Source organism: Durio zibethinus, chromosome 23 (genome assembly GCF_047325235.1).
Source record: "Durio zibethinus cultivar Kanyao isolate XHJ-2024 chromosome 23, ASM4732523v1, whole genome shotgun sequence".
In the NCBI taxonomy this organism is placed as follows: domain Eukaryota; kingdom Viridiplantae; phylum Streptophyta; class Magnoliopsida; order Malvales; family Malvaceae; genus Durio; species Durio zibethinus.
The window spans coordinates 3,169,702-3,191,079 of NC_143184.1; the positions used below are offsets into that span (position 1 = coordinate 3,169,702).

At 35.8% G+C, this 21,378-nt stretch overlaps 4 protein-coding genes across 5 annotated transcripts; 3 read left to right on the plus strand and 1 right to left on the minus strand.

Annotated features, from left to right (window-relative positions):
• The first annotated feature begins 38 nt into the window (after positions 1–38).
• On the plus strand, positions 39–3,080 carry LOC111314003 (uncharacterized). 2 transcript variants are annotated; one of them, XM_022914944.2, is made up of 2 exons: positions 39–400; positions 979–3,080. In XM_022914944.2, exon 2 carries the CDS (start codon positions 1,068–1,070, stop codon positions 2,859–2,861), a length of 1,794 nt encoding a protein of 597 aa, XP_022770679.1. In that variant the 5' UTR covers positions 39–400; positions 979–1,067; the 3' UTR covers positions 2,862–3,080. The 2 variants fall into 2 exon arrangements, with proteins under 2 accessions (XP_022770679.1, XP_089609243.1); XM_089753117.1 differs by lacking the exon at positions 39–400 and adding an exon at positions 456–589.
• A 2,336-nt stretch (positions 3,081–5,416) lies between these two features.
• On the plus strand, positions 5,417–8,701 carry LOC111314005 (cathepsin B-like protease 2). Its single transcript, XM_022914947.2, has 11 exons — positions 5,417–5,526; positions 6,210–6,263; positions 6,364–6,444; positions 6,553–6,709; positions 6,816–6,820; positions 6,903–6,977; positions 7,064–7,189; positions 7,532–7,750; positions 8,035–8,148; positions 8,243–8,278; positions 8,373–8,701. Exons 1-11 carry the CDS (start codon positions 5,455–5,457, stop codon positions 8,505–8,507), a joined length of 1,074 nt encoding a protein of 357 aa, XP_022770682.1. The 5' UTR covers positions 5,417–5,454; the 3' UTR covers positions 8,508–8,701.
• Positions 8,702–13,945: 5,244 nt separating this feature from the next.
• Positions 13,946–18,179, plus strand: LOC111314007 (glucose-1-phosphate adenylyltransferase large subunit 1-like). The gene is made up of 15 exons (XM_089753118.1): positions 13,946–14,349; positions 14,449–14,571; positions 14,674–14,847; positions 15,059–15,151; positions 15,405–15,488; positions 15,583–15,638; positions 15,845–15,938; positions 16,026–16,138; positions 16,367–16,439; positions 16,545–16,625; positions 16,711–16,797; positions 16,892–16,996; positions 17,425–17,531; positions 17,738–17,798; positions 17,975–18,179. Exons 1-15 carry the CDS (start codon positions 14,128–14,130, stop codon positions 18,071–18,073), a joined length of 1,572 nt encoding a protein of 523 aa, XP_089609244.1. The 5' UTR covers positions 13,946–14,127; the 3' UTR covers positions 18,074–18,179.
• A 146-nt stretch (positions 18,180–18,325) lies between these two features.
• On the minus strand, positions 18,326–21,305 carry LOC111314004 (mannan endo-1,4-beta-mannosidase 4-like). The gene is made up of 5 exons (XM_022914946.2): positions 20,805–21,305; positions 20,519–20,713; positions 19,829–19,951; positions 19,026–19,231; positions 18,326–18,935 (listed from the first exon to the last, which is right to left on the minus strand). The coding sequence occupies exons 1-5, from the start codon at positions 21,147–21,149 to the stop codon at positions 18,575–18,577; spliced, it is 1,230 nt and encodes a 409-aa protein (XP_022770681.1). The 5' UTR covers positions 21,150–21,305; the 3' UTR covers positions 18,326–18,574.
• Positions 21,306–21,378: the final 73 nt, after the last annotated feature.

The following is a 21,378-nucleotide window of genomic DNA, read 5'->3' on the forward strand; positions in this document are numbered from 1 at the left end:
AAAAAATCTCACCATTCCACCTCACTTGCCAATTATGTAAGTATATTTCTTAATATTATTATTAGATGCCCATTAATCTATTTGTTGTTCTCCATTTTTATGAGTTTATGTTAGTACTCGCATCATAGGAAAGCGGCTGCAGTTTTCAGGTTACGGTGGAGTCACGCGGGAGTTGGACGTTCAACAGTACAAAAATTCAATGCCAAAATAAACGAAAAAAACAAAAAGGAAACTGTGAGTGAAAGAAGAAGGAGAGGAAGGAACAACACAATCTGCAAGTTGAAAAGGTTAAAACGAAAGGAAAGTAAATATAAAAAGAGAAAAAGGAAAGGAAAAAAAAACAATAAAATTCCATTGACAGATTTGTGGTTCGCCATTTTCTCTGGAAATGCAACAAAAGGTAAAGAAACAAAGAAACCCACTCTTCTATCCCTAGATTCACGCACTCCTTTACTGTTCCCTTAATTTTCTTTCGCTCCATTACTGTTCTCATAACAAACTATTCTTAATTCTCTTGGGATTGCTTCATCCTTTGATCATCTTTTTTTTTTTTTTTTGCTTTTCCTTACCTCCAAATTCCCAGTGATCAGTGAGTCTTTCCCTTTTCTTCTTGCTAATCTTAGGTGTTGCTTTGATCTGTGTGAATTGCTTGTGTACTTGATAGTTGATAGCTTGAAACTTCATTCAAACTTTACTGAAGTTAACAACTGCTTAATCTTATTATATCTTGTACTAGTTGATTGGTTTTCTCTTGATGAAGAATTTGTGATCTTTTATGTTAAAAACTTGTTTATTGCCTTCCTATGCATTTTTTTTTTTAACTGAAATGAACAGTCTATTAGCAATGTATTTTGCCTTCGGTTATTGTTGCGAAATTTTATGTTCATGCTGGTTTTAAACTAAAGGGAAGTTAATGTTCTTGTTCTACTACATTTTTTTTTGCCAATTTTGGTGGCTAAAAATCTGTGTGCTTTGCAGGTACATTACGTTTGGCAATCAAGTTTTTGCTTGATTGTTTGGCATCTCCATGTAACTAGATTGTAGAGCTGAACGTCTTTCTGGTTTCAATGGGCGTACAGAAGATTTGTCATTGGAAATCAGGGGTTAGTATTTGCCATGGTCAGATTCCTGGCTTATTAAAAGGTCAGGGCAAGGGAAAGGAAGATAACCCTGTCTATGGGCCAGACTCAGGTAATGATCTTGATGACTGTGACTTCCAGGGAATTAGCTGTGAGCTTGGCATGGTGGAAGGTCAGATTTGCAGCATACCGTATGAACTTTTTGATCTACCAGGTTTGAGGGAGATATTATCGTTGGACACATGGAACTCATGCTTGACGGAGGAAGAAAGGTTCTCTTTATCAGCCTACCTTCCTGATATGGACGAATGGACTTTTTGGTTAACTATGAAAGAGCTCTTCACAGGTAGTGATATGTATTTTGGGAATCCCATGGATACATTTTTCAAAAGATTGAAGGGTGGATTTTATTCTCCAAAGATTACTTGTCTTAGAGAATCCTTGCAGTTTCTTGAGAGAAGAAGATATTACCATGCATTAAGATCCTATCATGACAAAATGGCACAAATGTTAATAGAAATGAGAAGGTTGTGGGATGAATGTGATACGAGTGCTGGTGTTGAAGAAAGACTTTACATGTGGAGAACGAGGAAATGCGAGGATGCCAATTTGCTTGACCTTAATGCAGTTCCTCATGATGGATATCTGTTAAATGAGGATCTTAACTCAGATGCAGTCATGCGTCATTTACCAAAGAGAATGAAGTCTTGGGAAAGTGTTAGAGCAAAAAACATTGTTGCTAGTCCATCTGCCAATGGAATGAACATTATTGCCCCCAACTGCAGCACAAAGGGTGTTCTGAATGTTAAGACTTCTGGCAATGCGATTCACAATCACAATCAAAAGATGGTTGTAGGTGACATAACGGAACAACGTCGATCAGTACCAAAGGGCCTGCTGAAAGTAGTTCCCAAAGTTCCTTCTGTCCTACCACTAGTATCAAAAGTGTTCTCAAGAAGGTCACAAACAGCATTGCTTGTTGGTGCCCAAGATTTACAGGACCATAGAGTATCTTATTCGCAAGCATCTACACACTTGGGAAATGCAGGTGATTTTAGTGGGTCACCGTTTCTATGGCAGAAGGTTGCTGGTAGCAAAATGAACCATGAGCAATCTCAGTGTATGTTAAATCGTCAAGATAGCGCTTTAAGAAACAGTAGATATTTACATAACTCCAGTGAAAATGTAAGGAAGGAAGTTGACATTGCCGATTTAGATAAACATAAATTGTTTGAACAAGATGAGGAAAGCTTCATTGATTCAAAGAGATTCAAATTTGGTGGTCATAATTTGTGGCAGAACTTTGCCATGGGAAAGAAAGGATTTTTTGAGAGATCCTTGGAATCATACCCATTTTCTGACCAATACCATGAAGGAGAGAGGCAGACCAGAATCTTGCAAAAAGAGTGCATCACCATTCTTCCAACAGTTCCTGAAGCAGTCTTAAGAGATTCGGGAATTAGGGGTGGCATGCAGGAAAAGTTAATGGCTTTTCCCAACCAAATGAAGAGCCCAAGTGATTTTACTGTTGAAAATTCAGAGAAGCCAAGTAAACCCAGTGTTTCAGAGAGGCTCAAGTATGATCTCGCCCTTCCTTTGACATACAAGCGAAGAAGGCCTCAAGCCAAAAACTCATCAGGCGTCACCAACTCACTAATAACAGGTACTAATTTAAGATCTGGTAGTCCTAAAGAATCAAATCAACCTTTGGGGGAGAGTGTGAAGGCATTGAAGATAAAATTCATGGGTTGGGAAAATACTCCTTTGAACGGGGAATCTTGAACGGTATGTCAAGGACAAAAGTTTAGTTAGCTCCTTCATAGTATAAAAGCCTGCCACATATTGTGGTGAAATCACTCCTCTGTTATAGGCTTCGTCTATCTGCATAAAATCAGTATATATTGCAGAAAGAAAGTTCTTATTATCAAGTCAGAATGTTATCAACTTTTCTCCGTATTGTCAATCAAGTAAGAGTACTATAATCTGCTGACTTCCTTTGCATTTCCATTATCCACTGGTACGCACCATAGATTAAATGGTTAAGTTTTTTTTATAACCTTAGAAAAAAAAAGGTAAGGAATTGGTGACTTTGCCGTATTGGGATGAAAGGTTTTAGGATCAAATTCCATCCATATCATCAGGGTAAAAGTTGAACAATCAACAAATTCAATATTTCATTCCGACATGATCTTGATTTCATTCATCTTTATGTTTGATTATTAGATCATCCTGATAGTCAATTTAAGATATTTTATTTATGCTTTTGCATTGCAATGGCTATCATTTAAACCACACACCAGCTAACTATTACTCTAACAGGGTAATCCATGGCTTATTTTATATCTTCATCAATCAACCTAGTTATAAAAGCAAAGTCGTTGTTTGTCAATGGCTTCTTGATCGGGTTGTAGTCAATTACCTGCGCTAGATAATAATCGGATCGGCAACTTGGAAGTTGGCATGTCAAAACAATGGTAGAAAGTTGAACAAGGAAAAGCAAAGGGGCATCTGAGAAAGATTAACAAGTCTAGTCTTATCTTTTTTTAACTTATACTGCTTTACATTCTCAGCAATATTACTGGCCTTTTTCGACACATTCTATTCCGGTTAGACTTAAGTCATTGTTTGGAAATTCCAACAACCGACAAATTGACTTTTACAAAGCGTAAACTCTGGTGGAGAATCCAACAGGAAAAGCTTAAGTTAAGCATCTTTTAAAATGGGTACACCGATGCTACCCCAACCTCAACCTCCATCTTCCTCTTCCAACGATCAATTTAACTTGGCTTCTCACAACATTAATCATTACCTCGCCATTTCACCAGTTCAATCATTTGGATGGTAGCCATTGTTAGTATTTCTTTTCAGCAACCACATTGCTTCGTTTGTACTCAAAATTCATTTTTCAATTCAATCTTATCTCTTTAGCCATTCATCTTTATTCAAGGTCAGCATGTGATGGATGCCGAGAGGTGGAAGTGACATGGGGAGATTAATGAAGTATGGGCATGAGAGTATTGTTCTTCATCTCTCTCCTGCCTCTTCCTCTTCCTCTTCCTCTTCCTCTTCCTCTTCTTCTATTAAAACCCTATCATGAAAAAGACCAGGTCTAGGTTGGATGTCCATTTAGCAGCAACTCATCCCACAGGTTTCATATTTTGCATGGGAAACAATATTGAAAATCGAAAAAACTACTCAAAATGATCATCTATTTTTACGTATAATAAAAGTTAAATTTTCATTTTTTTTATATTTTATTCAATGATAAAAAAAAATTTTATTTTTATTCCAATATTTCCTTTCCTAGCTTTTTTAAACAAAATTATTTATATCAAATTTAACAAATTTATAAAACAATTATCTTATTATAACCTTCTAATAAATTCAACTCAAATAATAAAATAAACATATTTTTTTGATCACTTGAGTCAATCATTCATTAATAATTTCAACTTATTTTAAGTATACGTACAAGATTATTTCTTCACAAGTTTTATATCTTTCAAACAAACCAAATTTATATTCTTCAAAATACCAAAAAATATATATATTAAAATATATTTTTACCAAAAAAAATATTATCTCAAATATTTAGGTAGTGTTTGATTTAAGAAAATAGAGTCATTTTTTATTTTTATTTTTTTGAAAAATAAAAATCATGAGTGCAGTAAATTTTTTAAAAATAAAAATAAAAATAGGTTAAAATATGAAAAAAAAAATGTATTTTCAATTGTGAAAAAAAGGTATTTACATTATTTTTTTTATATTTTATAAATTATCATATTTAAATATTTTTAATGTCATTAATTAATAAATATATATTGTATTTATAATTAAATGCAATTAATATTAATATTATTGAATATTTTATTTATTTTCTTATTTTTACATTTTTAAAAGATAATTTTTATTTTTGTTTACTAAATACAATTTTTAAAAAACAAAAAATTAAAAATAAAAAAAAAAAACAAAAAATATTTTCTTAAGAGCCTTAATTTCTAATTTAGAAAGTCAACTGACATAACTGGATAAAGGCTTTTTTTTCCCCTCATGTTGGGAAGGGTAAGACTGTTAAAAATTGATTACCGCCATGTACGATTGAAACTGTCTTCCCTCCTTGAAAATCCGGTGCGAATCAGAAAAATATCTTATTAAAGTTCAACGTCGCAGCCTCTTAAAGTCCAAAACAAACCAATCAGTCCAGCCGGACAAGCTTCCTTGGTTTTTACGGTTTTACCAATTGCTTCTCTCTCCTGCTCTCTCTCTAATTCCTTTGTCGTTTTCTTCACAACCCATCCAATAAGAAGAAGGGAGGGTCTCAAGATAGAATTCCTCTCATCCCCTCATCTCTTGGCTCTTTTCTTCAACCTGAGATATGAAGGGCATGGCGAGTGCCCTGCTCTTTTTGGCTACTGTTTTGTTACTTATCTCCACGTTTCACCCAAAGGTATTTTGCGATTTTTTTTTTTTGTTTTCCTAATTTGGGTCTGATCTATCTTTTTCTATTATGCGTTTTCTCGTTCCCTTCTGGGATTGTAAAATCTATTTCCTTTGATTGTTGTGGGTTCTGATATCAATCAACCTGTGTTAATTATGTGTGAATATTATGTGAAGCTAACCTGCAACTGTGTTGACTTTGATAAATGGCAATAGTATCCAGAATCTAAGTTCTGCTCGATCGGTTTCAGTTTTTTAGATTGGAAACTTAAATTGTTGATTTTTTTTGAGCTGATAGTGGTGAAAAGACAAATTTTTTTTTTTTTTCTAGGTTACCTTTGTAAGTCTTCCTCTTCAAAATCTTTTCTTTAGGTAGTTTGGTTTTGTATGATGAAAGTTGTAACCTATTTCAACATTAAAAAAAAGAAATGGTTTTCTCAAGGGAGACATTGGAGAAGCTTATATATTATACTGGGTATAGTGTATCACCGGTAGTTTTGCTTTGATGTGTGGCTGCCATCATTGGTGTGCTAGATTAGCTATTGATTAGATTGTTATAATTGTGCATCCGGGGTTCTATTTCTATGGTAAATTAAGTACTTTACATGTATTTCATTTCCATTTGTTGCTCTATTCGGCATTTATAAGTTTTTAGATGCAATTGGAACTTAGTTGATGCTGTATTGTCAGCAGGTGATTGCTGTGGAAGAACTTTCCAAGGTCAAGCTTAACTCTCGAATCCTTCAGGTATTTTCCCAATTGAATGTCTTTAAGCAAAAAAAAAAAAAAAAGTTTCTCAGGTCTAAGAACAAATTATTATTTCTTTACTCTCACTATGACCATGTAGGATTCAATTGTAAAACAAGTAAATGAAAACCCCAAGGCTGGATGGGAAGCTGACCTTAATCCTCGATTTTCTAATTACTCTGTAAGTTGTCTAGTTGCAGGACCTTGTTAGTGATCTTTCTCTTTCTGAGGCATGTGTTGGTAGTTCTGTATGCTTACTAGTTCCAAATTTGTCATTTTTGGTGCAAAGGTTGGCGAGTTTAAGCACCTTCTTGGAGTCAAACCAACACCCCAGACGGAACTTCTGGGCATTCCTGTTATAACTTATGACAAATCCTTAAAGTTGCCAGCTAATTTTGATGCTAGAACAGCTTGGCCACAATGTAGCACGATTGGAAGAATTCTTGGTGAGTTGTGTGCAAGTTTATTTAATTTTACTACTTTTGACTAATGGACTGATGATTTCCTTCTTTATATGATGAATCAATTCTTGAATCAATTTCCATATTGAAGATCAGGTAACTCCATTTTCATTTCTCTCGGTTTTTATATCTCATATTTTATGTAAATTCTTATTATGTTTAGCTGCTGATGGTTTAGGGTCACTGTGGTTCTTGCTGGGCTTTTGGTGCTGTTGAATCACTCTCTGATCGGTTCTGTATCCATTTTGGCATGGTAAATGAAACTTTTGTTTTCAGAAAATGAGACATCATTACAGTTAATGGCAAATTTATTTGTACTTACAAATTATTTCATTGCAGAATATATCTTTGTCTGTTAATGATCTTCTTGCCTGCTGTGGCTTTTTATGTGGAAGTGGTTGTGATGGGGGGTACCCAATCTCTGCGTGGCGATACTTTAAGCGCCGTGGTGTTGTCACTGAGGAGGTATTATTGTTACTATTAACATAATTATTTCTGCTCACTGGAGACATCATCACAATCTTCATTGTTACTGTTATTGCTCTTCAGTCTCTAATCATGGGCAATTAGTTTCTTATCTTTAGTAGTTTTTAGTATCATATACATAATAAAATGATAAGATTATTTCCTTCAAAATTGTTGATTTCACTCTCTGTGATTAAATCTTCCAAACTTCCAATCTGATTTATTGCTGAAAATTATTGCTTAACTTAATTTGCCTCTTATTCTCAGTTGATGCATTGCTTTCTATTTTGTTTTTCTGAAATATACTTTTTCTCAGTAATGAATAGATTATTCCTCTTGCAGTGTGATCCATACTTTGATGATATTGGTTGTTCTCACCCTGGTTGTGAGCCTGGGTATCCTACTCCCAAATGTGTGAAAAAGTGTGTTAAGGGAAACCAGCTTTGGAGGCAGTCCAAGCACTATAGTGTCAGCACATATAGAATCAATTCAGATCCAGCTGATATCATGGCCGAAGTTTATAAGAATGGACCTGTTGAAGTCTCCTTTACTGTTTATGAGGTGAAGAAAGCTCTCATACTTTTCTAATTGAATTTGCTGCTTCTCTTGGTGAGCAATTTCAATGTGGTCAGCTTGGCTTTGAAACTAGACCTTTTGTATGAATCCCAAGCAAGAGCTGACATGTGTTTGGCACTTAAGAATCAGATTAGATGTCAGACCTGGTTTTCCTTGAAAATTGCTCCTTATCGCATATTACCAAGCTCTTTGACCTCAAAATGCATGAAAATAACAATATATAGGAGGCATGTTGTATTTGATATTCTAGCTTCTTCACAATTTTACAGGATTTTGCTCACTACAAGTCAGGAGTTTACAAATATGTGACAGGCGGTGTTATGGGAGGCCATGCAGTTAAGCTTATTGGGTGGGGAACTTCTGATGATGGGGAGGATTACTGGGTATGTTTGAATAGTTTTATCTTTAGCCAGATATCTTAGAATCATATAATTGATTGAGTTAATGCTTTGATATTCTACCTTTTCCCTATTGCAGCTTCTTGCAAACCAGTGGAATAGAGGCTGGGGTGATGTATGTTTTCCATCAAACTTTTCTCCATATTCATTTAGGAAAAAAAACTGTCTTTAGGATGCTTAAATATTGATTATCATATTTTGCAATGCAGGATGGTTACTTCAAGATCAGAAGGGGCACAGATGAGTGTGGCATTGAATCTGATGTGGTAGCTGGCTTGCCTTCCACCAAAAATCTTGTTAGAGAGGTTGCTGATATGGGCACTCTCGAAGATGCTTCATTTTGAGAGTAATTCATCTAGACAGGCCTACTATTATTTATGTATCAGTTGGGAGTTGCAATCATAATCTATCTGTGCGTAAGCTGCTATTGATGTTTCCATGTTGATTTTCAAATATTATGCTTCATCCTGCAAGAATTTCATCCTGTATGTGTTCTGCTTCATCATATATATAATGTTCCCACATGAATTCTAATAAACTACCACTGTAATTTGGCCTGGTAGTTATCATCAGAAATGGCTTGCCATGAACTGTATGAGTTTTTTTTTCATTTCCTGTTTGAGAGGATTTTTAGTCCTGTTATAAACAAGGAAAGAGCAAAACAACGCAATAAATAACAATAGTCAGCTGGATCTATAAACAGGACACACAAAAAAAATGCATGTTCTCGCACGCAAGTTCGTAACCTGATTCTGCCATGCCAGCATTGGCAGCAGTCCCATTTAACTTTTGATGACTGAGTTATTGAGTTTAGATGGATTTCAGTAAGAAAGAAAACAAAACAAAAAAAGAAGGGAAATTTCTATGGGTGGTTGATTCTTTTTCTCCCCTCTGGAACAGGAGGAAAGCAAGCAAAGCAAAGAGATTAAAAGGGCTTTCTTCTCGCTTTGCATTTTCCCAGTTGTACAAGAGGGGAGAAGATTAGGTGGCAATGGCCAAGTGGCTGTTTGGGCATCGAGGGAGGGACAGGGAAAAAAATCCCAACCGAAACGAGTCTCTGGCTTTCCCGGACGCGTTTAAAATCACAAAAACAATGAAATACTATCAAATATTTTAATTATTGAAAAATATTAGATGAAATGAAGTAATAATTGATACTCTCTCTACACAAATCTTTCACTTTGATACTGTGTTCGGGAAGAAAAGAAGGAAAAACAAAATAAAAATAATAATATCACTCCGTCGTAGATTGATTGATACAAAAAGGCTCACGTTCTGTTTTTCTCTGTTCTGTTTTTGTGGTTTTAAGTGGACACATGCACCAATAAATTTCTCCATTGTTTCTCCTCTATTACTATCCTTTCCTTTCATTTGCCATTGTCTCCAGCGACTAAATTCTCTTTTTCTCTATTCGGTTTCTGTCATTGGTTCCTTCAAAATATCAAGGAAAAGGGTCAAGTTCCACTATGGAAAGAAGTTGAATTTTTTTTATTCTACTTTTAATTCTTGGCATTGTCTCGAGTGAAACTTTTTCTTTTCTGGCATTGGGTTCCTTAGAATTATCAAGAAAAAGGGTATAGTTGGAATCTTGGGAGGGATTTAAGTGAATTTTTTTCTCTTTGTATTGTCTTCTCAAGTTAAAAACTGTTTTTTCCTTAATTTTCTGGTATTGGGTTCCTTGGAATTTTAGAGGAAAAGGCTAAAGTTGGAAGGAGGATAAAAGTGTTTTGCATGAGAAGATGTCGATGCCAAGGAGCTATAGCAAGTGATGAAGATGAGAGGGGAATCAGTGTTGGGCAAAAAGACCATTCTCAAGAGCGACCATTTCCCTGGATGCCAAAACAAGCGCTTGTCTCCACAGATCGATGGTGCTCCCAATTACGGTCAGGTTCTTTCCCTTTTGATTCTTTGTTTTCCCTTCCAGAGATTTATTTTCCTGCATTTTTGTTTAGGGAATTGACAGGAATGGGCATCTAGGATGAATTCTTGCCTTTTTATAGCTTTTCTAGGATATCTTATCTTTAAAACAGAAGGGATTACAAGATATGAAGACATCTGCTTATTGTTTGTGAAAAAAAAATTAGGCAATGGAGAATTAGTTATGAACTTCGTTTCACCTTATATTTGTTCTCCCCAGTAATCATAAAAACTTTCACTCAATTTATGCTTCTTACTTTCTTTCGGTTTACATTTTGATTATCTCCACGTGTCAATTTAACAAGTTTGTCTGAACAATATAACACATTAATAAGTGAAAGAATAAAATAGTTCACATCCTTAGTGAATTGCTCCTGTTGGATATTGCTTAGACTTACAAAAATAGGGTGGTAATATCATAGGTGATATAAGTTCTAACTATTTTGGTAGGCTGAACCATAAATTACATGGTGTACTATGCCCTTGGTTTCATCTTAACTGTTATATTTCATATGTCTTTTAAGTGTCCTAGATGCCGCCATGCTTACATATTGGAATACCGCTTCGAGTTGATAGCACTTATTTTATAGCATGATCTATTTTGTTAAATTTCATATTTTTTTAACCCTTTTTCCTTTGTCTTTTTTGGGTCTGCTATTAACAGGCGGATTCATTGCATGTTCATGGTGTTGTGATTCCAACAATTGTTGGAATTCAAAATGTTCTTAAGCATATTGGAGCCTAGAAAGATGGGAAGCAAGCACATGCTTTTTGGATTAGTCTTCGGGAGGAACCGGTAAAATGATATCTAACCAATTGATTTCTGTTTGTTGATAAGTGCATATAGACAGAATGCTATGTTTAGTTGACAGTTAGGATACTCTGATTGACTACTAAAAACATGATTCTTTTATAAAAATAATTTTGAGAATATGAGATGTGGCTTACTCAATGTGGTTCATCAAATTCTGTAAAGATTTTATTTTTATTCTCAATGGTAAATGGAAATGCCTTTCCCTTTTTAATCTTTTAGACTTGCTTGTATTAGATTGGCTTCTGCTTATTTAGGGTTGCATTCACTGCACATGTTAGTATAGTTCAGAGCCTCTTATCCTATCTTAAATTGCTAAGTGTCACACATGCACAACAAGCAGGCAAGTTCTTGGTCCTAAGTTATGAAAAATGATTAAACATTGACAAAGCCCGTGTATTATATGCCTTTGAACCTGTTTGTTCCAAGTGGATGGATACCCTGTTTATAGCATGGCAACTCCAACAATTATTGGTGCTAAAGAGATGCTAGCATATCTTGGTGCCAAGTTCAATGCAGAAGGAGTTGCTGGTAAGAAAGTGGTGGTAACTGATCTGAGAAAAGAGGCAGTTGTGTTCATTAATTGCATGCCATTTGTACTGAAGGGGTTAAATAAGCCTGTTGATACCCTAAAGCATGTCAGAATTACTGGCCTGTGGTATATCATCATGAATGTTGTTTACTGTTTGTCGTAACTCATAAGTTATTTAGCACCAATTACTTAAGCCAACTTCTTGCATTGTGACCATAACACAGGTAGAACACATTGAGGCACGGCTAAAGAAAGTCTGGTGGTCGAATGCTTTTACATTGTGAAGAATATAGCCCATCATCCAATCAGTCTAATGTTGTAGGATACCGGGAAACCATCTTTGCTGATGATGTGAAGACACCTGCTGAAGTATATGCTGCTCTAAAAGATGAGGGATATATAGCATATAGGACTTAGGAGGATACCATTAACAAGAGAGAGGGAGGCTTTAGCTTCTAATGTGGATGAAATCCAGAACTGTCAAAATGAGTTAGTATCAGAATATCTCTCTTAATTTCCTTAATAATTATCAGTATTTCTCCCTTAATAATCTCCTTCCACATTTCCCACTCCCACCAGTTTATGATTGATTGCTTTATATCAGGAGGGTTGGTGATTTGGTGATGAGAAACCTGACCACTCGGCCAATGGTGTTTAGATCCTTTAGAAGCCTTTTATTTTAGTTTTGGTTAGGGGGCTTAGCAGGTTAAAATTTCATAGGATCATAAAGTGAAGCCCCTCAAAAGACTATGGAACAGTGTCCAAGTGCTATATCTGAGATTCATGGAGTAGGACACATTTTTTCTTCAATTTTTTATTTTATCTACAGGATGGCCATTGTAGAACAAGTGAAAACCCAAATAGTAAACTAATCCAAAGACGTGGTAGACTGCAGCACTAGTTTTTTTTTTTTATCATTTGTCCAATTACAGAACTGTACTTCCCTTTTTCTTTTTTTTTTTTTGGCTTGTAACCGTATCGAAGTAATCCAAATATCAAATGTAATGTTTGCTTTTCATTTTGCTTTCTATCTGTCATATTAATCTTCGAAAAAGCAAAAAACAAATCTTAAGAGTTAAAGATTTTTCTTTCTTGTACAACAAAATTCATTAAAAACCAAGATCACGCATAGGAGCAGATATGGCAAGCAAGCACGAGCTGGAAGTTAACGGTTCGATGTTTTCTATTGCCTAGGAAACAGAAAAGTACTTTCGATACCCGATGTAACTAGAAAAAGAAAAGGGTTAAGTATGTCTCAAATTCATGGACATGGATCTGATCTTGTCTAGACCATTGCCATGTAATTCTTTCCATTGCTTTGAGATATTCAAATATTGTGTTGGTACAACAAAATCCATGTCACTCTCCATGATAATCAAAGGCGGTATCAAATCTGAAAATATGTGCAAATAATAGAATATTAAACGTTTACAAAGAAATCAAAAGACCGGTAATCCTGGGCCGTTAGTCAACCGCAACAGACTCATTGATTGTTGATGAGAGGGATATTTTGACCGTTGCAGGGAGAGAGAGAATGTGTGTTACAGTGTGAGAGTGAAACCCGCACCCACAGTATTTTTCAGTCGCTCTCTTTGAATCCTGAAACCAGACTCTGTTTTCCTATTTTTCCTTACAGAAAGCTGCATCATGATCCCAAGGAGAGAACATTAAGGGTGTAAAGGTCGGTGGTGGTGCGGGAAAACAAATCTTTGCCAGCTTTTGCTTCCCATTTTCTCTGCTTGGTCGGTATCTTTCTCTGGATAAATTAATGAACTCACCATTGTTGTTTTCGTTCTTTTTCTTTCTTGGGTTGTTTCTTTTCTTTTGACTCAAGAAGAAGAAACAATTAAATAAATATGGGTTTCATGCACATGCAAGAAGGAAAGCCCAAGAAGAGGGAAACAGCGTACGGTCCTAACTGCATCATTAAGACTTCAACTGTATAAGCATATTTGTTTATGCATTTAACTTATAAAAATGGTAAAGGCTTTTATTCTATATTCTACTTGAGAATCTCGAAAACTTAACTGGGTTTTCCATTGGAAATAGATTTTTATATGTCGAAAAACAATAAAAAGTCGGTGGTGTTGGGTGTTGGTCTTGTTCTTGGAGCCATTCCTTGCTCCTTCTGGAGGCAATTTTATTTCATTAATTCATCTTTTTTGCTTCTAATATTTGACCCTATAAAGCAGGCATTAACATGGCTCCTCATGGTTCGTGTGAACATCGCTTAGAAACTTTACACGTTCTTTCCTTCATTATTATTGCTCATCATGGTTCATGTGATTACGTATAATTTTTTTCATTTTTTATAAGTGAATTGTTAATTTAGTAAGATTGCGTAAGCTTCTCTTCTCTTCTAAAGCTTTTGGTTTTGTATTTTATGATTGAAAGGATATATCATTATGACGTCGGCTGTTGTTTAAGTTATCTTTATATGTTTGAGATGGAACTATAGTAACATCAAATCCCAATAAATCGGCATTGAAATTTTGGTAAGTAATGATCCGTTTTTCAAAATATTGATTTTCTTGCTTTGATATTGTTGAGCAGTCATCAAGATAACAGAGAAGTGCAACTAACAGGAGGATAACTGGAGAAGTGTCAAGAAAAAGGCTTGTTCTTGGGCTCTATATTCTTTCCTTGAAGAAGAGAAATCTTTAATAGTAAGAATTTCGTTTAGAACACAGCCAAAAGGCAAAAAATGTTGGGTTCTTGCTGTGGTCCATCATCAAAACTACCGCCATCCAACCAGGACAGGATTCTGTCATCTTCATTCTTTGGTAATGCAGTGGGAATAGGGAAATCCAACAGTGCAATAGCTGGTGTTGGGTTGGGGAAGACCAACATCCCTAGGAGGAAATATGCTGCAACCAAAAGATTTTCTATCTCTGCTGTTCTAGCTGATGTTGCGAAAGATTTCATGGTAATTCTCTATTTGTGTTATGTTGATCAATTTTCTAGCAGTTAGTATTGGACGACCACTCAATTCCGTTTCCTTTCCAACCCTGAACTTGCAATGCAGGCTTTCCGGGCAAATATTTTGCCAAAACAGGAGGCAGACCCCAAGACCGTTGCCTCTATCATATTAGGTGGTGGAGCTGGAACTCGGCTCTTTCCCCTTACTCGAAGAAGGGCCAAGCCAGCTGTAAGCTAACTTCAAATATTCGATGCCACCTTTAAATTTATGGTTATATTTATCTACATACCTCTAACATTTGCTTTCTTTGATACTCTACATGGTCTGTAGGTTCCAATAGGGGGATGTTATAGACTGATTGATGTCCCCATGAGTAATTGCATCAATAGCGGGATTAACAAGATTTACATCCTCACCCAGTTCAATTCTCAATCTCTCAACCGCCACATTGCTCGGACATATAATTTGGGCAATGGTGTGACCTTTGGTGATGGGTTTGTTGAGGTATTTTGAACAATTCTGAATTTCTAAGATTCACCTTTTAGAACCATGAAAGCTTCAAACTATGGCAGTGTTGTTGATGATTGGTTAGTCAAGAAGGATTATAGAAAAGACTGGATAAGGAGCTTTAACATGTTTGCTAAAGGGATTAAGTGTCCTTTTTATGATGTCTCTGCTACATATGCTTCTAATGGTGCTTCTTGTCTTGCCATAGGTATTAGCAGCTACACAAACATCAGGTGAATCTGGAAAGAAGTGGTTTCAGGGTACAGCAGATGCCGTAAGACAATTCATTTGGTTGTTCGAGGTATGCCAAACATGTCTGTCGTTGTTATGTTTTATGAGTTTCTTCCTTCATAATTGGTCTGTGTTTTCCAATTCAGAATAGAAATGCTAAGGGAATAAGAGTTAAGTGAAGAAAGTTGTATTAGCTTATTCTACCATTTGGGTGATATTTTATGGAAACATGAATGTTTGTGTTCTCAAATTGGGTGATATTTTATGGAAACATGAATGCTTCTATTCTCAAATTGGGTGATATTTTGGGGTAACTTGTGTAGGATGCTAAACATAGACATATCGAGAACATTCTGATATTATCCGGTGATCATCTATATCGAATGGATTACATGGACTTTTTGCAGGTGAACCGCAGCTGCTCACTCAATTTTTTTCCTTACTCCGTTGTCTTTTACGTTATATATTGTAGGCTTTACAAAACACCTATCTCTATTGCAGAAGCACATTGATTCTGGTGCTGATATATCTGTTTCTTGTCTCCCTGTGGATGAAAGGTTAAAATTTTTAACCAAAATTTGTCTCATTTTTCGGTTAAATTGTGCCTATTCTTTCTCGCCTTCTATAAGATTCTTTCTCGCCTTCTATAAGATTATATTATCACCAGTAAAATGACACTGCACTAACAAAATTTTGGTTGAAACATTTCTTTCACTTCTATCTTTTTCCACCTCGTTAAAGAAATTATCTTCTTATCCTGCAGTCGTGCCTCTGATTTTGGATTGCTAAAGATTGATGAGAACGGACAGATTAGGGAGTTTCTTGAGAAACCTAAGGGTGAAAGTTTGAGATCGATGGTTGGTACTCGTCCTTTGTTTCTCCTGATATAACTTGTTTTAATTTGAAACTAGCAGTTAGCTGATTGAAACTTCTTATCATGACAGCAAGTCGATACAACTGTTTTGGGATTAACAGCTCAAGATGCAAAGAAATCACCTTACATTGCATCGATGGGTATATATTTATTCAAGACAGAAGTTCTAATGAAACTACTAAGGTAATAAAGCTTGAGATGCAAAGGGTCTCCAATAAACTGCATTAATGTTCTGGTTTGCTTTAACCAGAACAGATATATTTTTTCTCTCATCAACACTGCATCACTTTGTTTTAGGGGTTGTAATTGTTATTTTAGATGGACCATTTCAGTGTATGTGTTGGCAATTCTTAAGTTTGTGCCACAGAAAGAGATGATGTTTCTTTTTCTCTATTGTTTTTGTTTCTTTAGGTGGCATTATCCTGCAGCAAATGATTTTGGATCTGAAATCATTCCACTGGCTATGAAAGATAACAATGTTAAGGTAGGCTCTTAAAAGATAATTAGGGATCACTATTACTTGGGGGTTTCCATTTTCAGTTGTTTGTAGTAGAGCCCCTAAGTTGCAGCAGTCATTTATACATGGCAGGCATATTTATTTGATGACTATTGGGAAGACATTGGAACTATAAAATCCTTTTTTGATGCAAATTTGGCCCTCACAGATAAGGTAGCCCTCTTTTAATCTATCCCTGCAGTCTTTCCTTATCTAACACACACTTACAAGCTGCCACTTGTTGTCTGTATGTTTAAAGCCCCCCAAGTTTCACTTCTATGATCCCCTAAAGCCAATCTTCACCTCTCCTCGGTATCTACCACCAACAAAAATAGAACACTGCCGGGTAATAATTTATTTTGAACTTCTTGATGTGTGATTACATGGCATGGCTAAGTTGATGCATATAGAGATCATGCAATTACCCCTGTTTATTCTAGGTTGTGGACTCTATAATTTCGCATGGCTGCTTCTTGAGAGAATGCAGTGTCGAACATTCCATTGTGGGAATTCGCTCAAGATTAGAATATGGGGTAGAGCTAAAGGTAATTTTTTCCATTACTTATTTATTCATAAGGTTCCTTTAATTTTATTTCATGCTTTTCTGGTTGATAACGTTATCTGATATTTATATGTGCAATGGAAGGAATACTATCTAATAATAAGAATGATGGAAGGAAGAATATTATATGGTTGAAGCAGATATAGTTATTTTGAACCAAGACTCTTTAATATCATCCTAAAAATCCCATCTAGTTTGTTTGTGGTCTATTCCACTGTTTTATAGCTCTTTGGATCCCTTTACATCCACTAGTCAAAATTTCATCCTCTACATAACTGCATCATATTCATATTGTTCTTCCTATCAATTCAAATACTACGAAGTTGAGTATGATCACGTTTAATGGAGCCAATAGGAGCCTGCCGAAAATCTCTAACTATGTGGAAATTATAATTTTCACTGATTCTACAGGATACATTGATGATGGGTGCTGACAATTACGAAACTGAGGCAGAAATAGCATCCTGTTTAGCAGAGGGAAAAGTTCCACTGGGTGTTGGGAGAGATACTAAAATTACGTAAGTTTCCTTTGACTGTGTCTTCTCTGTCACAAACTATGAACAATGTACTATACTTTATGCTTCCAAGTTAGAATTTAACCATATATACTCATTGTTTTTTTCTTAGACCATCTCAGGTTTATTTTCTTGATGGAAAGAGCATAATTGATTTTTTCTAAGCTTTGATTTTTTATTAACTGCTTGTTACTATATCTATCCCGCAGGAATTGTATTATAGACACAAATGCGAGAATCGGAATGAATGTTGTCATTGCAAACAAGGATGTAAGTTAACTCTTTGTTACAGGGAAGAAATGTGGTTTTTGGTAGATATTTGGTTAATATTACATTCGTTATGCTTCTGGGTCTTATGACTGTATTAGTTGTTGCAAAAAAGTCATTCTGAATGAGGCAGTAACCAAGGACTTCCATCCGTCTACTCTTTTTTGGTTGAATTGCAGAAAGTGGAAGAGGCAGATAGACCATCTGAGGGGTTCTATATTCGATCGGGGATTACTGTAGTGTTAAATTCTGTAATTAAGGATGGAACTATTATTTAGTACATTTCTCTGAGGTCAATCATATGCATTTTGATTTACCAAAGGTTGGTTTGACATTTTTATCTACGGGAAAATATCAATAAGTTCGTGAGGTTGATTACTGGAAGGTGCAGTGTAAATTATTCGTTATAGTATTTGATTAATTTTGTAGTTTGCTCAAGGTGCTAGACGGAACAATTTTGTTGGCCTCTTGGCTGGAAAAACAAAGCAGTGAAACATGCAAGTGCAAATTTCCTAGAAGTAAAGTGGAGATTAGCACAAAACTTTCATCAACTTTACCAACATAAAGTAAACACACTTCACAATTTGACTTTATCAAAGGGACTTCTTGGATGTCCTATTCTTTGTTATTGTTGGTATCTTGACTTGGAATATGGTTAGTGGTATTAAACCATGTCCAGAATGTAGTTCATTAGGCATTTGTTCAACTAAAGTCATCTGATGATTTCGCCTGTAGTACTTTAATAATAATTTGATTGTTTCAAGGAAACTATATCATCTTCAAGTGAGAGACGATAGTTTGTGAGACTGCTGAGCAATGATACTTGCAGTTGAAGGGCTCTGTTCTAAAACAACCTGGTAGCCATCTCCCATATTATCCATTCCAAGGCCCAAGAGTTGCCAAAAGAGCCCGCCAGCACATGATCCCCCACTTCTAGCGCTGTTGTAGATTGCATTGTATATCCTCTGGAAGTAATAGTTTCTCTTCTCTAAGCTGTACCCTGTTAACTTGGATGACGTGCCAAACTCTCCTATGAGAAGTGGTTTTTTCAGTACTGAATTGGAGTCCAGGATATGGGCTTCTATCCATTTGTCGACGAAAGCAAGCTGGGCCTCATCGCTTAAATTTGTTGATGGTAACCTGCGATTAGATTAGTGAAAAGAAAAATGAAATTTCCCCCTCCTTGGTGCATGACAGAGGATATCCAGTGTGTGAAGTACTACAGATTACCATTGCTCAGGGTAGAGATGAATAGTTGCAAAATCGACGTCGGGGATCTGATTATTGGAAATGAAATCAGTCCCAAAGGGATAGCTATTTGGATTGTACTGTTTCTTCTCAGGCATCGATTCCCCATAAAATCCTTCAAGTCCTATTTCCAGTAGATGATGATTATCAATGGACTTGACATGTGCAGCCATTTGTTTTAACCAGTTCTGTAAAGATATTAAGCAAAAAAAAAACAAGTAGTTAGCCGTGGTTCTATAAGCATTGAAGCTGATTATACGTTGACAGAAGTTTGATCATCATCAATCTAGGATTTTGATTCTCTATTGCTCTTTGAGAGTTTGTTCATATGATTCCCTGTGGAGTTACATGCCTGTATGCTACAGACATAAGCCAAAATAGCTAATCAGTTTCTTATCATTTATGTCAATGCGTAACAACAAACCAAATTTTTTTTCTTGATATGGTCATATCATCTTTAGTCATCTTCTATCCCTGATCCACCAATGTGAAAATGGATTTTGTTCTTTAGCTGTGATGGCTTGAATTCCTTTTTCCTATGAATTTAATTCAATTAACTGTAGACTTAGGTAATTTGTTTTGATTACCGTCTTAGTGTCTTATTCACATTATTCTTTATTATTCCACTTTCTAGCGTTCACATGATAATCAGAAAACCTGAAACCACTTTTGTACAGTATTGCATGAGTCGCTTTTATGTGTCATAAGACAAACACAAGCAGGATTTCACGCAAAAATTAGCATGCAATCAAGCACAACCGGAGAGAGGGCCAGCGAGCATAAACCTGAAGATCGGCACCAGAGGGGTCGCTAGGGCAACGAGGTTCATTCATGAGTTCCCAAGCAAAAATGGTAGGATCGTCTTTATATACCACTCCGGTAATCGTGTTGATTCTCATGAGCACTGCCTGTAACCATCGTTATTCTGCCATAATTTTAAAATCAAGTAATAGTAGCTAACAACAAAGACCTCTTCCTCCTCACCCGAAAAGGAAAATGAAATTGATAAATACAGTGCAAAAAAAATTGAGACTTTGGCCATGGCATCTCTATTCTTACGATGCAACAAGCCAAACCTGTCAAATATTAATTAATTTCTGTCCGATATCTATTTGTTCTATGACTTAATAAAAACCTACCCAGGAATCATTTTTTCAAGTTTTCTAAGGAAACTGTAGAACATCAGGCTATGAAGTCAATCCCATCTTCAAATTTGGGTGGATGAAACTATCAATCATAGAGTGGACCTAACCAGGCCAGGGGCCCGGCACAGTCCTTTCATTAGGTTCTCCCCATCCTTGCAAAACTGGAAAAGATTTTATGATTCCCACCGGCTACTGTAATGATTTAACGACTAAACCCAAAATCCCCAAGTAACTCAGCAATTAGTTGCAAACATTTATTAAAGGGGAGAAAAAGTGGTTTCAAAAAATTAATACAAGTTCCAGAAAATCAAAAGCTGTGCACCAACGTACCTTAACATGATTCTTGTAGTATTCTTTGACAATAGAGTTTGTATAAAAGTCATCTTCATTACTAAGTTTCTGACCTCGTTGCTTCGCCCATTGAACGTATTTATCTTTTCCTCCGAAATCTTTGAAGTTATTCACCAAACTTAGAATCAATTGAATTCCGTACTTCTTTGCTTCTGCTACAACAAAGTCCAGTCCCTGGAAATTAATAATTACCCATGAATGTGTAGATTTTGAAACAAGGAAAAGAAACTGTTACCCACAGGAAAACTTAATTAATCCGCCTTACCTTGAACACTTCCTCATTGTAAGAACCAGGAGAATTTTGAAGAGGCCTGTAATCACCATCGTTAAAAGCCCAAGTTCTTGCTATATTCATGCCATACTTGGAGGCTTCTCGGAATGCATCTGTAACCTTGCTCCTTGTAGAAAGGTCAGATGCAAACATCATCATCCAATAAGCATTGAAGCCATTGAAGTAAAAAGGCTTTCCATTCATGACAAAGTTGGTTCCTCTTGTTTGAACGAAGCCACTGCCTCCAAGGTCAGGCCGAGCATGGCAAATTCCTCGATGGAAGATCATCATCATCCGGATTAACAGGACGAAGCTATAGAACCAACGATTTTCCTTCATATTGCACAGGACTTGGAAATTTTTGTAGGCAGACAGTGTACGTAGTCAATGAAGCACCAAAGCCAGTTTGTTCATAAATCTATTATAAAAAAATAAAAAGGACAACGAGATTGTAGAAAACATACAGAGAAAATAAATTGGAAGTTGAGAGATTGTAGGTTGCGCAATGGTGGTGTGGTTTAAATAAGGCACCAAATTTGTACAAATCATCCATCTACTGGATTTTTTT